The following is a 13,734-nucleotide window of genomic DNA, read 5'->3' on the forward strand; positions in this document are numbered from 1 at the left end:
TCCCTAGCGCTGTTCAAGAAGCGTTTAGATGAGGTGCTTAAGGACTTAATTTAGTAGTTGGGTAGAGATAGTGATAGGAGGATGGTTGGACTAGATGATCTTATAGGTCCTTTCCAACCTTATGAACTTATGAACTTATGAACTTATGAACTTATGCTTGCTCATGAGTTGAAGATATCCTCTAACCTGAACTCCTCAGTACTTTTGTCTTACGGCTTGTAGTGCCGTATCCAAGTCTTTTTGGAGTCGCCCATCCTTTTCTGGTTTAGCTAATTGCTCCTGCTTTCAGAATGCTCAGTAACACTGTAGGACAAAAGTGATGCTGTAGGACAAAATTTGAGAACATACTGCTCGTTGGAGAAAAGATTTGTCTGACTGCTATTCAGCCAGTCAGGTGCTTTTCTTTCCAAGCAGTTTTCTACATGGAAAGAGAGGAAGGTAAATCAGCATATGTATTTGTAGCTCTGAAAAACAGACTTGAGTGGATGAAATCTTCATCAAGCTAGAGTTGTCAGTTATAGCAGCAAAGGATCGGTTATCATTTCCCAAACCAGCAAAATGTTGTATTTCACATATAATTGTCTACCTGGTGCAAGCCTTTCAGTTCTAGAAGTTTGCATCATCAGAACTCAAGCAGCTTCTTGGGGCTGTTTCAGCAATGCCTGGGGAGCTGTGAGTCAGCTGGGCAGGGGAGCAGCTCCTGTTTGCCAGGCGTTATCCTCTGTAGTGAGGTGCTAGTTCAGGGGCTCTGCTTGGCAAAGCAGTAGCAATCTTTAACCTCTGTAGCTGCATCTTGTCATTACCAGTGTCCAGATGGCATATTCCTTGCCAGCGTGTTTCTCCCCTCCTTTGAGCTGGGTTTAGTGGTGCTGTGCTCTGTGGGTTGGCAGCTCCCGCAGCTAATGTTTGTGCAGGAGAGGTATCATCTATTTATGCAGTAATATGAACGTATTGGCCAAAGTTCATTGTGAAACCAAACCTTTACCTGACTTTTACAAATCCTAAATTTAAGATGAGAGTCTGTGTTAACGGTTTGCATTGGTAATTTAGAAATAATGCTATTAGGGAGCTTTTGTTATCACCAAACCTACTTTTTTACCCACAGGAACTTTAGAGTTTGGATACTTTTGAGTGAAAGTTGAACATTTCCAAAGGAAGAAGAGGGCTGCTGCAGGAGCTCAGAAGTGTCACTTCGGAAGTGTCACTGATGCAATCTCAAATCACAGTTTAATAAAATCTTAAAATTCAGTATTTTAGTTTCTAGTTTGTGACTTAAAGGATGATTTCCTCTCATGCTTCTAATGACACAGTTAAAGTTGGGGTTTTCGTGTTCAGTTGAACACCACTTTTTTGCAGATTTCAGCTTCAGTATTAAGGAGGTTTTCTTCTTGTGGGTATTACTGCAGCCTCACTCTGTAACCAGGCTCAAACCATTTGGAGATGAACAACTTTGATCTTGATTTGATGGGGGCCATAATAAAAAATGCAGTCTGTTACAGTAGGGTTTGGAATATTCACCTTCTTATCTGTGCCATGAAGACTGTCTTGCTTCAGGCTCGTTGGTTGACACTAATTACTGTTCGTACTTTGCTTCTGTAAAGTTACTGAAATACCTTTTTTAAATCTGTGTATTCAGTGGACAACTTTCTGCCCCCACCATCTTTTTTGTTTATTTATTTTATTTGCTCAGTCTTCATTGCATGAGATTAAGGAACAACAAATCCACTGGCTATCCCACTGCTGTTAGGATGAAGCGTGGTTTTCCCCAGCCACTTCCAAGTCCTGTGCCTTATTGGGTAGAGTTTGTACCTGCAGACTGCCAACCGTATGACATATACTCATGATATGGATTAAATAAACTCCAGGTGAGACAGCTGCCTCCAAACAGGCATGGATTGTGAGATTTTGGTGCTTTCAAAAGTGTTATTGCCTGGGGGCTGCTGGTTATCTGCAGCTGGGTGTTTCTATTAGGTCAAGAGAAAAGATTGAAGGGAGGAAGAGGCAGGCATTCATGCTGGCAGCGAAGTAACCTGCAGTTGCCTATAATTAGTCTCAAAGCAAATGCATGTAAAGTTTGTTTCCACAGTAACCAGTTGAGCTTTCTCCACAACCAAAATTCAGTTTAAAATAGTTGAAACAGGAAAGAAGTGTGGCTGCTGCTGACAGGGTGCTGATGTGCTCCTGGTTCATGTGCTTGCAGCTGGGAGGTGCAGAGGGCCGTGCTGAATCACATGGCATTGCCTGTCTGGCAGGTGTCTGCAGCGTGAGTAGAGGAACCAACTGTTCACTATTTTGGGTGAATGAGGTTGGCTGTTACTGCCAGTGGCCCCACGGAGAAGTCCACGCATCTGTTGATAAGCACTGCTCTGCATACTGGGATCCTGAATGCTTACAGCCGCTTGCTGAAGTAGAGGAGTTTCTGCCTGAGCTTTGAGATAGTAGGAAGAAGAGTTTTGCCAAGAGGCTTGCTGATTTTAATCTTTAGATGTTGACTGTCAGGATTTGTCTGTGCCTCGCGTACCTCTGTGTTCCTATGCAAGCACAGCCTTGGAATCCAGCAGTAAACTGATTTTTTTTTTCCCACTCTCCTCCTCGGTACTGTGACAGAAACCTGGTAGAGAGGGTTTGTGGTTGGGTCTCTTGTGAGGATTAAGCACCCCTTCCACTAGCGTGGGACGCCTTCTGTGCTGCAGAATCTGCCTTCAGGTCCAGGGATTTCCTCTAATATGTTGGATAAAGCCAAGACACTCCAGCCTACCTATGTCGGGATTGTGCCGCTTGCAGAGACTGTGGCAAAGCAGGGGAAGAGCTGTTCAAGCACATATCAGGATTCATACCACAGCTTGCGAGAAGGTTAGCAGTATCTGCTTTCTTCATTTTAGGCACTGCATAATTGGTTTGTGTTTGTTTTTGTTTTTTTGGTTTTTTTTTCCCTTCCATATAGAATCTGCTTTTTCTTTTTCTGTCCAATCTGGGCAGTTTCCTGATGACTTCTGTGACCAGTTGTTCCTGAGGGTGCTTGTAGCCATGGCACGGGCAAGGTCAGAGCCCTGTGTGCAGTGACATGCAGTGCTGCACCTTGGGACAATTTCAGTTGTGTTTGGAGCTTTACATTTCCAAGTTTCAGTTTCTTTCTTTATGCCTTTAAGGCTATTTTATTAAAGTAGGCAGACTTATCTTGGAGCAGCCAATCAGTCTTGAAAGGGATACAGTATCATGTTTTAAGTTTCAATACATTGCTGTTAGGAGATGTGGAAGGAATGGCTTGTGTGTATCTAAGTAAGATTCAGTATTATATAATTCTCCTACAAATACAAATATAATTTTTATAGGGATTTGGCAATTCTGAATGATTCTGTAGATAGATATATGCCCATTTTCAAGTAGTGGTATCTATGAGAATATAATCTGGAAGGATTGCTTGGAACAGGGAATTTGAAGAAAAGATTGAACAATCGAGTCCAGACAGTGGTCCATTCATAATGTGCAGCATAATAGACAGCAACCAATGGGAACTGGGAAAAGATTACATGGTAGAATGACAGAACGTAACAACACGCCAGTGACAAATAAACAAGAGTTGTAAGTAATGGATTCACAGAACTGCAGGTAGTATTTTAATAAGGACTTGAAGGAGAGAACAAAGGTCTTGAACACAGTGGCCTGAGAAATAAGGTGATGAGTGATTTTAAGAGCGGGTAATGTGATCTGAGAGGAAAATGACTTGCAGTGACATTTTGGACCAAAAAGTAAAGAGTGGTCAAAGCTGAGGACAAAAAATTAGGTAGAATGAAGGCATGATTGTTACAGGGAGATAGCTGGTGTGTGGAGCAACGTTTTAGCAGTTGCATTTAGAGGATTTTTTTCCCATATGCAGCTCATAGACTGCTGAGGCTGCCAAACAAAACTGTTAAGTTTCTACCCCCTGCAGTCATTCCCCATACCACGCCCTATTATGAGAAATCAAGAGTCATCTTTTTATTAATTTTTAAGATATTTCTATTTTGTTGCTGGTTTTCATTGGAATACTCTTTGTAGAACAAATGTGGAAATAGAAAAGAAAACTGAAGCCAAATTAAAATTTGGGAGTAATAAATCCATTATTACAGATGGTATTCCCAGATGACTTCTGTCTGCTCTAGAGACAAAGACCACATCAGTCTTCGGAGGGAAAAACAAACCAGACTCAAACCCCCAAACTTGCAGCTGTCTTGTATTTATGAGGCATTGATTTTCACAGAAGGTGAGCACTCTGCCTTTGGATGTGCCAGGATACATCTTTCATCCAGTCACTAAATATCACAAGCATTCTACAGTGGGATCAAATGTAGGGTGAGGAAAGTGTAATCTTATAGTACTGTAATCAATAGAAGAATGCTTGCTGCCGTCTGAAGTTGAAGTAAATTAAGACCATGAATTCTTTCATTTTTCTAATTAGTTGAAAAAGCTGTTGTGTCTCTGCAAAGTGTAATGATGGTAATCAGCCCTCCGTGCCGTACCCAACCACATGCCTAAAATTCGTGATATTTTAATATGCAGTAAAGTTTCTTGCTGCCAGCTACCAAACAGGAGGGGTAGGAAAGAGAAATAGATGCTGCCAGCTTCTTTCATGTCAGAAGAGTACGAAATAACCCTTCAGCTTTTCTGCGGCTCCGTTCAAGTCTCCTGTGATCTCAGGATGCCTGTTGTATTTATGCTGTAGCATTCACTATATTTTGCAGAGCCAAATCTTAGAGGCAGTGCAGAAGTAGAGAGTTACATGTGAGCCCTTACAGAAGCTACGGAAGTCACTAATTACCACTGGGCTGAATGAAACTCTAAGGACTGTTGTACTTTATTTTTGTCTTTAAATAGGACAGCTTAATTTTGTTACCATCAAGGACAGAGCATTCACCTACTTCTTACATTTTACCGCGTGCAAATGAATGGGTGCCGCTCTGCTTTCACCTCTTAGTAAAGCCAAGCAAAAAAAGAGGTGTCTGCATTGTGCTGACAAGGTTCACTCCTATTTGCTTTGTGAATCTCATGTCAAGTGGCTGTCTGGAATAGACTTTGTCTTGCTTTCTTGCCTTTGGAAAACATGGCATACATAATCTGATTTAGTTTTTTATCTTTTTGAAGTGGAACTTGACATAAAGAAATCTGGGAACTTCTGATCCTTTCCACATGCAAATTCATTTGACATGGGGAAGTCAAAGAACATATGCTTGTATTTTTCAGAGTACGTTTCAGAGCAGTTATTTGTCAAATTCCTAGAATTCAAAAATCCATAAACACCTTTTTCATCAAAGAATGCCTTGGAGTGATTTAGTTTTCAAGTACCAGAGCTTAGTTTGCACCTCTTAGGCCTCTTAACACAATGGGATGGGAGCTCCTGATGAAAGGTAGGAGGAAGGAATGCAAGCTTTTGGAAAATTTCAAAAAGCCTTTCAAAAGCTGATGTGCATTCATGGCTCTAGTGTAGAAGTGAACACTTCCAGAAGTGAATTCCAACTTTTCCACCTCTTTGCAAAGTCTTTTGAACTTTTATTTTGGCAAGTCCTCGCTTCATAAAATGTTCAATGTGACTGAGAGCCTAACAGTGAAATTCACCTGTCTTTTTCCAAGATTTGTGTCTCAGGGCCCAGACAAGAACAAGTTACTGCTGGCCATCTGATCTGTGGTAACTGTGTGCACATTCTTGCTCCGCAGCAAATGTGAGGTAATTTGAGTTAGCTTAGCCTTTGATTAAACTATTAATATCTGTTCAGTACTTTGAAGAGATCAGGAGTCATACAAGTGCTTGTTAATATGTTGCTTTCTCCAGGGCTGATCTAGGCCTCATTGTCCTATTTCCTGATAACCTGAAGTTAAGGCTGCTGGGTGGCTGGGTGGCCTCTTCCAGCAGAGGGCAGAAGAACCTGCCCATATGGACAGGAAGGCTCTGACACTGAGGGCATCCCCTGCAAGAGGGTGCATCCCAGGCATCTCACAGAAATGTGAGCTGGCCTTTTTCTGTCAAGGTTGAGCAGTGTTTTCCTCCTTCAGGGTGGACCTGAAGATGCTGGGGGAGATGTCAAAGTAATGCCTCGTGCATATATGTGGCTAAAGACCATCAGAAACCAGTCACAGAATGTAACTGAAGCATCTCCAAGTGAAGGCCACATGCATCCCAAAATTCAGAACGGCGTAGGCAAATAGTGCTATGACATAGAAAAGCATGGAAAATGTATCAAATATATTGGAGGTCAACTCGTTGGCTTTCCATTTTGCAAATGCAGAGGCACTGCCAGTGTGAATGGTTAGACTCTGTAGCCTTGTGCTGCAGCCACTGTTTGCAAATGCATGGCATGGTGAAGTTAGTGCGGTACTAAGTGGCTCCAAGTTGGCAGCAGGCAGGCAATTTACATTTGTTTCTGCTAAATTTACAATGTGCTTCGTTTGACTCTAGAGGTGTTTCAGGCTATTTGTTAACTTTATGGTGTTAAGTCATCAAGAATGGAAGCTTCAGGAAAGGGTTAACATTGGCTGACCAGTGTTTTCCTAAGTCAGTCTTTATCAGTGGAAAGCGAGTCATCGCTCTATCCCTGAAGCTGAATTCACATATTTTTTTTGGTCCTGCTGCCCTAATGTGTTTTTAGTTTTTTTGGATATGACATGTTTTCCCCTCTTAGAGTTTACTGAACTATTCCTGTCAGTGTAATGATCCCCAGCTGTTGCTTTAGCCCTAGCTATTTTCATGCTGGGAATGGGGGGAGGAGGAGGAGAGAGGCAGAGGCTAACTTGTTTACCATGCTGTGGTCTAATTCATTTTTTCAGAAAAGATCTACTATAATAGTTTTCTTCAACACAAAGTAATACTAAAAGGAAAGAGTTTCAGTTTCAGACCTGCAGGAGTAAGGAGATATAAGGACTCAACATGTGCAAAAATAAAAAGAATAGAAGGTGGGTGCGGTGCAAGGAGTGCAGCTGTCAATAGCATTTATGCAGACAATGCTTTGAACTGGTAATGATACCAAGTAAAATTTGCAGTATTTTCCTGCCCTATCAACTGGAATCTCTTCACAGTTGAGCTGGGAGCTTCATGTTCAAAAGCAGTACTGCTGGGGTACTGATATTCCTAGCAACAGGAAAATGTTTTTGTTAGGCTTGAAAAAAGCCTTGTTATTATTGCTTTTTGGATAATTATTTGTTTTTATGTATTTTTAAATGAAAGATCTGTATTTGTACTTTTAAGCAGCTAATGATTGATGCTTAGACTTCCTGGCAGCTGTTGAAAAGTAGATGCTTTTTTTGAAAACAAAATTGTAATGCTTAAGCTCAGATTGCCTGTTTTGCATCCAGAAACAACTTCTGGAGTTGATATGCTTGTTTAGAGCTCTTGCCAGACAGATGTCACTGTGGCTCTCCTTCCCAGAGAGGACAAGGGCCAGTGACAGTTGCTCATGTTTTTGAGATCCACATCAGGCTGCCTGTGTAAATCTAATCGTGGTCCTTTCATCAACTTTGAGATATGTCACTACTCACCTCAGATTTTTCAGCATTCTCTCACTCCTGTAAGTCGTTGATCAATGACTTAAAGAATAACTATACCAAAAATAAGTGCCTGCTTCGATCTTTCATTTCAGTGCCCCGACTCCCATCTATCCTGTCTTTTCTCAGCATCAAATTACTGATCTTGTCACCTGCTGCATCAATAAATTTCGATTCAAAATGTTAAAGCAGCATATTTCTTGGCAAGAGCCTCTGCAGCCTATGGTAGAAAACAGGACACAGCCCCTGACATAGCTTAGATTTATTTAACAAAGAGATACAGTGGGCCCATATGGGCAAATTTTGTTCCTTCTTGCAGGAAGCCTCTCAGTGGATGCATAATCAGATTAATGGCATAACTTCAAGCAGAACTCATGGCTCTTTTTTTTTTTTTTGCTAACTTGGGCTAGTGGAGGTATATGCAGTGTTTTGCCTTAGTGATATGTAAAATTTGCTAATATAGAATATCTGAAATTAAGAGCAGTAGCTGAAGTACATTGCAGTACAGTGATTACGAGTCAGAACCTCAAAATGTTTTTTACTGATCAATGCCTTCAGGATTTTGCTCCATGTTCAATGAGATGGGTAGAACTCTAAGAAGGCTTATACGATGTAGTAATTATTCTTCCAAGAAATTCAAGGTTTGAACTTTCTAGTCTGTACTTCTGCTGTCTGAAGTCTGATGAAGTTAACAAGGAATGTGTGAGAAAGTCAGTAATAGGGTGGGAACATTCTGCTGTGGGCATAGATTCCTTCCCAAACTGATGGTGAAAATTAGTGACATCCAGGCTTTCTGGGCAATCTCGTTTTAATACAGCCAGTAAACAGCTGGATAATCTCATTTTTAATCTCATAAATTCAGTAAATTCTGGACAATCTCATTTTAATATACCCAGTAAACAGCTGTAAAGAAAATCTTTTGCAAAAACTCAAAAATTCTAACAGAATTGTCGAAAATGATTTTTCCTCCATGGTTACCACATGCCTATGAAGACCTCGTTCTGAGGTTTTCATCCCCAGGAGCAGCTCACAGAACTGAAGCTCACAGAATCTGAGGGCCCAGCACTATCCTGGGGTATTCCCCCCAACTTCTCTGCTGCAGCTGGCACGCTGAACATCTGATTGATAACCTTCTGCACTGGCACAGTTAGCAGGGCACAAGCATTTTGCATGGCTGGGCTGTTGTGCGGAACTGAGGGATGGATGCCCTTTGGCTGCCACAGAGAAGAGATCCACTTTCAGCTTTCTCCACGCGGAGTTTCCCCTGCTTCATGCTGCTTATTATTTCCCTAGTATTAAATGCATGTAGAATACAGCTGTGGGTTATTTTGGTAGGAATCACATGGGGTAGTAGCTATGTTCTTTCATTACTTATCTCTGCAAACTGTGTAGCAGTGCTGGAAGCCAGACCATAGTACATGCCCTTCATATGTCATTTGGTCATACATATGTCAGCATGTAACCTGTCTGTATTTCACTTCTGTTCTTTTTCAGTCTTATTTTGGTGCCGGTGTCAAAATGCTCTTTGTGATGCTTTTTTGGTGCTCTTTTTCTTCATTTTCACTTTCCAAGGCTTCCACACTTCTTTCTGTATGATGCTTACGGATGGATATCCTAAGCCTGCCTGCAGCTTACTCCCTTTTCCACGCTCAGGTCTCAAATTTTGCCATTCAGAAGTGGCAGATGACATTTTACAGGTAGACACTAAACTAGCAGCACCTTTGTGCCTCACTGAGAGACTTTCCCAGCTGCTATTAATAGTTGTCACATTGACTGTAGGCAGTTCAGAACAAGGATCATGTCTTCAGGACTGACATGTGACTGTGAGTGTAACTACAGCGGTTTGCAAGCGCTGTCACCACGAAGCTATCTCCACTGTGTCTTCACTGCAGGGAGCAACGGAAAGGAAACGTGTCTGCCCTTCACTTGCTTTGTTCTGAACATTAGCAAAAGCCCACCTCTGATAGCAGATCTGCCAGTGTGGGGGTACCTGCTGTTGCTGGCAGTCTCCTCTGTGCCCTTCAGCAGAGCTTTGTGCCAGCAGACACGTTTGAAGCACCTACAGAATTTGTCCACCAGACTAAAGTCAAGTCATCACACAAGCTGCTGTGGACTGCTGCTTTTTTGTTTGTTGTTTTTTAGTTTGCTGATTGAGGTGTTGCACAGAATTATATTATTTATCTGTTTATAGCAATGATGGCACTTAAGAAGCACATCAAGCCTCGTAGCCAAATCTGTGTTCAAGGTAGTAGAATTTCCCTTCTGCAAAAAAAAAAAAAAAATGAACAAACCAAAAGCAACACCCAAACCAAAATGTTCTGGAGATCTAAAGTCTAGACATTTGCAAGAAAGGGAATATGCAAAGAGAGAGCAGAAAGTAGAAGACAGGTGTGTATGATCACAGTTGAGCTTGAGGGGATTTGATGTGCTTTTTGTGTGAATCAGCTTCCATACTGTGCTGCTGAGAAGGGACTGATTTCTGATGTAGAGGGTAACAACGGCCGTTGCTGAAACTTGTAACTTTTTCAGAAGTACAAACATAATGGCAGTCAAATTTCTATCTCTGACTCTAAAGAATGCACCAGGCTGTTGAAAGGTGGAGATCTTTATTCAAACCTCAAAACTTTTTGCATGGTCTAATACTAATTGGACCGGGGTAAATGGCTTTAAACTAAAAGAGTGAAAATTTAGGTTGGATGTCAGGCAAAATATTCTTTACTTAGAGAGTGCGGTGGTACTGGCACAGGCTGCCCAGAGAAGCTGTGGGTGCCCCATCCCTGGAGGCACTCAAAGCCAGGTTGGATGGGGCCTTGGGCAGCCTGATGTGATGGCTGGAACTGGATGACCTATAAGATCCCTTCCAACCTATTCTGTGATTCTGTGTCGTGGCTGAGGCATATGTCCTTTAAGGAAATGGCAAAGATGTTTCTTTCACACTGTAAGTTAAGGAAGTGCAGTAGTTCCTTGTAGCATCCACCTGAATTTCTTGCTAAAGAGAATGCTGTGATTTGATCAGTAGCTGGTGGGGAATGCTAGCTGAATGGGGAATGCCTTGAGCTTGTATTTTGCATGCAGTATGTAAGCTGGGCAAACCCCAATTTGTTTCATGTCCTGTGACGTAACTGTCAGCACAGTCAAACAGAGTGGAGCTGGGAGAGGGATGCTAAAGCCAGCTAATTTAAAATTATAAAGACCTGTTTTCCAAGATCCCTTTTTAATCAGTTAATTAGTTCTTCCAAAGAAATGCTAGTTTTGTATTTGAATTTGCATACTTCAAAGTTCCTTTTCTACCACTTGTGAAAAAACGTGTTTGCTTTAATTTGCATTTGGTTTCTATAAACCAGACTTCTTTAGGTGGATAAGAATTTGAACATATTAGAAATACAGAATTGATTCCACATTTTGTTGAAAAAAAAACCCAAAACAGTAGTACAGTTCATATGTCAGAGGATCTCATCTGTTCGTACAGAAATTCTGTGGCATCTTCACATTGAGGTAATTTATGTGAAGGGAGCTGAGAACTTCTGTCTGTTGAGGGTGTCCTGAAGTAGAAGGAAGGATGAATTGTTGGGCCCGTGCAGTCCCTCAGAAATGGCTGGGGAAGGTTTGATCTTAATGTGAGGCTGGTAGAGCACCGGAGCTCTGTGTGCAGTGGAAATCGAGCTGTAAAGGAAAAGTGTTCTATCATGTCTCTTGTTGCAGGAAGAGGCATGGAAAGCTTTTCCTCATCAATTCTAATATGATAAACGTGCCTAATCAATCATGCATTTCATGAATGTCTTGGGATTCTTTCAAGAATTGATTATTTTCTGTTTAATAGGAACACACAAGCGTTGTCCCTTGAACAAAGGGTTTTAAATAACCTGAGAGATTGCTGAGATTCTGATGTTCTAATGGCACACTCTTTTACCTGTCTTCTGTATCATTTTTTTAGAAAAAAAATGCTAACAAATCTGTGGTCTCAGCTTTAAGAGAAATAAGAGTGTTGTATCTCTTACTTATTATAGGCAGATATACCTCTCTCTGTACAAGAAAAAAAATGAAAAGGGCACAGAAGTGTTTCCCTAATGCGCTTGCCATTTCTTCTGTCTCTTTAGGAGACAGCTGTAGATCTGATTGTCAGGATATGTCTGCCTATTCCTTCCTTTTCCTTCATTTGTCCTCATCTGCCATGTCATATTAAATTATCCTGAAGAATTTCTTTCTAGGGTCTTCTTTGCAAGGTGGCTAAAGGCAATGTTGGTTCCTCCTTGTTTGTCATTTCATGGAAACATATAAATCAATATAGACTGCAATGTGACTTCACATGGCAAGTTGGGAAATTCTGTGTGAAGTCAGATTTTCCCCCCAGGGCTTCCCTTCCAGCTATGGATAGCAACAATGGATATATAGATGGCATTGGCAAGCACTCATCACAGATAATAGGAGGTAGTTATGTACTTACTGTCTCATGGTTCTGGTGCATCAATTTTTGATAGACCTTTCCACCTAGGTATTTTGCTACAGGTCATCCTGTTGGATCGTGCATTGTAGCCAGATTCCATAGATAGGGATACATGCCTAGCTATTCATACCCTTGGTTTTCACCTAACTGGTATTTCTGGAACTGAATGATTTTATAAGAATTGATACAGAAAGAAAACCCACTTTTCCTGTTGCTGGGCTTGTTGCACACTTTTACATGTTGCATATTTCATAAAAATGCCAGGTTCATTTATCAAAGTCCTATTTTATCAGTTTCATTGAGTGCTGAATTGGGCTTTTAGATGTGGGCTATTAGTGTGGACTTCTCTGCTTTAGATAGAAAGACTTATGTACCAACAGTAATTTATGTATCTGATTAAAATGCTAGTAAGAAAACAAAGCTTGCGTTGCATTAGAAAGTGATAAGTAGAATTGCATTAACCCCCTCTAAATCTTATGGAATTGCAGAAATTTAAACAAGCAAGGAAGAAAGAGTGTAAAGGCAAGTGCTGTAAAATGCACAGCAACTGCTGGTGTTTATTTTAAATAAACATACAAAGAAATGTGCAAAATTTGGCATAACTTTTGGATTGCAGTAATAATAAAGTTGTGCATCTATTCAGTGTCACGTATGTAAGCAGTACGTGCATAGTAAAGGCATATGTAAAACTGAAGATTGAAATTGTAAGTGTCTGAGTCTGTGGACTGGTTCTTCCTTCCATACGTTCACATTTCACAACAATAGAACTGCAGTGCTGACTCAAGCCTTCGAGAAGCACCAAATAGCAGATACTGTTTTGTCCTTCCTACATCATGTTATGTTGTTACGCTTCTACCGTGCTTCTGCTTTTGTCTGTTTGGTAATGTTACTTAGTTCACAAAACTAGAATTGCTTTGAATGATGGCTTTGCCTTCTAAATGCACCTTAAAATGTGGATTACTTTGATTTCTACATTGTGTCAAATTTGATAATTGAAGCCTCAGAAATGACCTGGTGAGGTGGTTCTTCTGTGATCAATGGTGTGAATTATGGTAGTGTGTGAGGATGGAGAAGATCCTTCTGCTTTTGATGTGTATTTGCTTCTCATTGCATATTCTTTGGGGACCAGTTTCTTATGTAGGTTGGGATCTTTGATTCTGCCACATTAGTGGCATCAAAGAATCCATATTTGTGAGATTCCACTAAAAGAATTAATGCCTCGTGACACAGACTCGTTGAAAGATAATACATGCAAATATTTCCTCATAGTTTGAAAACATTTTTTAAAGATTATTCCTATTTCATATTTCTCTTCCAGTGGCATCTTTCAAAGGAAGCATTGTCTTCTCACTGAATTCTTTTTTTAGCAGGCCAAGCCAGGGCTTTGGGCCACCACTGTGCAGGCAGCATCTTGTCTGTCAGTGGGCCTCTGGGAACTTCATGTCTTGGTCGTGATCCTATACAATCCAAGAACATTTTGAGCTGTAAAACCTATAGAAACTTTGAAGAGGATGATTTTATCAAGACACCAGCTCTTCCTGTCCTGAGGGTGAAAACTGTTTTATTTTCTGCCTTCTCTTGATGTTCTTAAATGTCCAGTTGCGATGCCCAGACTTGTGCCTATTCTATACTTCTCAGCTGCTTTAAAAATGCTTTTTGAAGTGCTGGATGGAAAAAAAATTAGTGTTGCTTGACCCACATTGCATCCCTGGATTACTGCTCCCCCATCTACTGTGAAATATTCTGAAGGTTGTAGCTTTGGAGGTGAAAGATCTGTG

The 13,734-nt window shown here is 40.9% G+C and overlaps 1 protein-coding gene across 2 annotated transcripts in view; it reads left to right on the forward strand.

The window, feature by feature from the left end:
- Positions 1–13,734, forward strand: part of MRTFA (myocardin related transcription factor A) — a 79,546-nt gene that overhangs the window by 30,245 nt on the left and 35,567 nt on the right. The window contains exon 1 of one of the 2 annotated variants that reach the window (XM_065742942.1): positions 2,506–2,853. The exons of the other annotated variant lie outside the window; for it this stretch is intronic. Within the exon in view, the coding sequence (XP_065599014.1) occupies positions 2,727–2,853 (127 nt within the window). The 5' untranslated portion in view covers positions 2,506–2,726. Of the gene's footprint in view, positions 1–2,505; positions 2,854–13,734 lie in introns of those variants that run through there. 2 annotated transcript variants of the gene reach the window in all.

The sequence above is a fragment of the Cyrtonyx montezumae genome, unplaced genomic scaffold (genome assembly GCF_038088225.1).
Source record: "Cyrtonyx montezumae isolate F1298 unplaced genomic scaffold, pur_monq_1.0 scaffold_3, whole genome shotgun sequence".
NCBI lineage: Eukaryota > Metazoa > Chordata > Aves > Galliformes > Odontophoridae > Cyrtonyx > Cyrtonyx montezumae.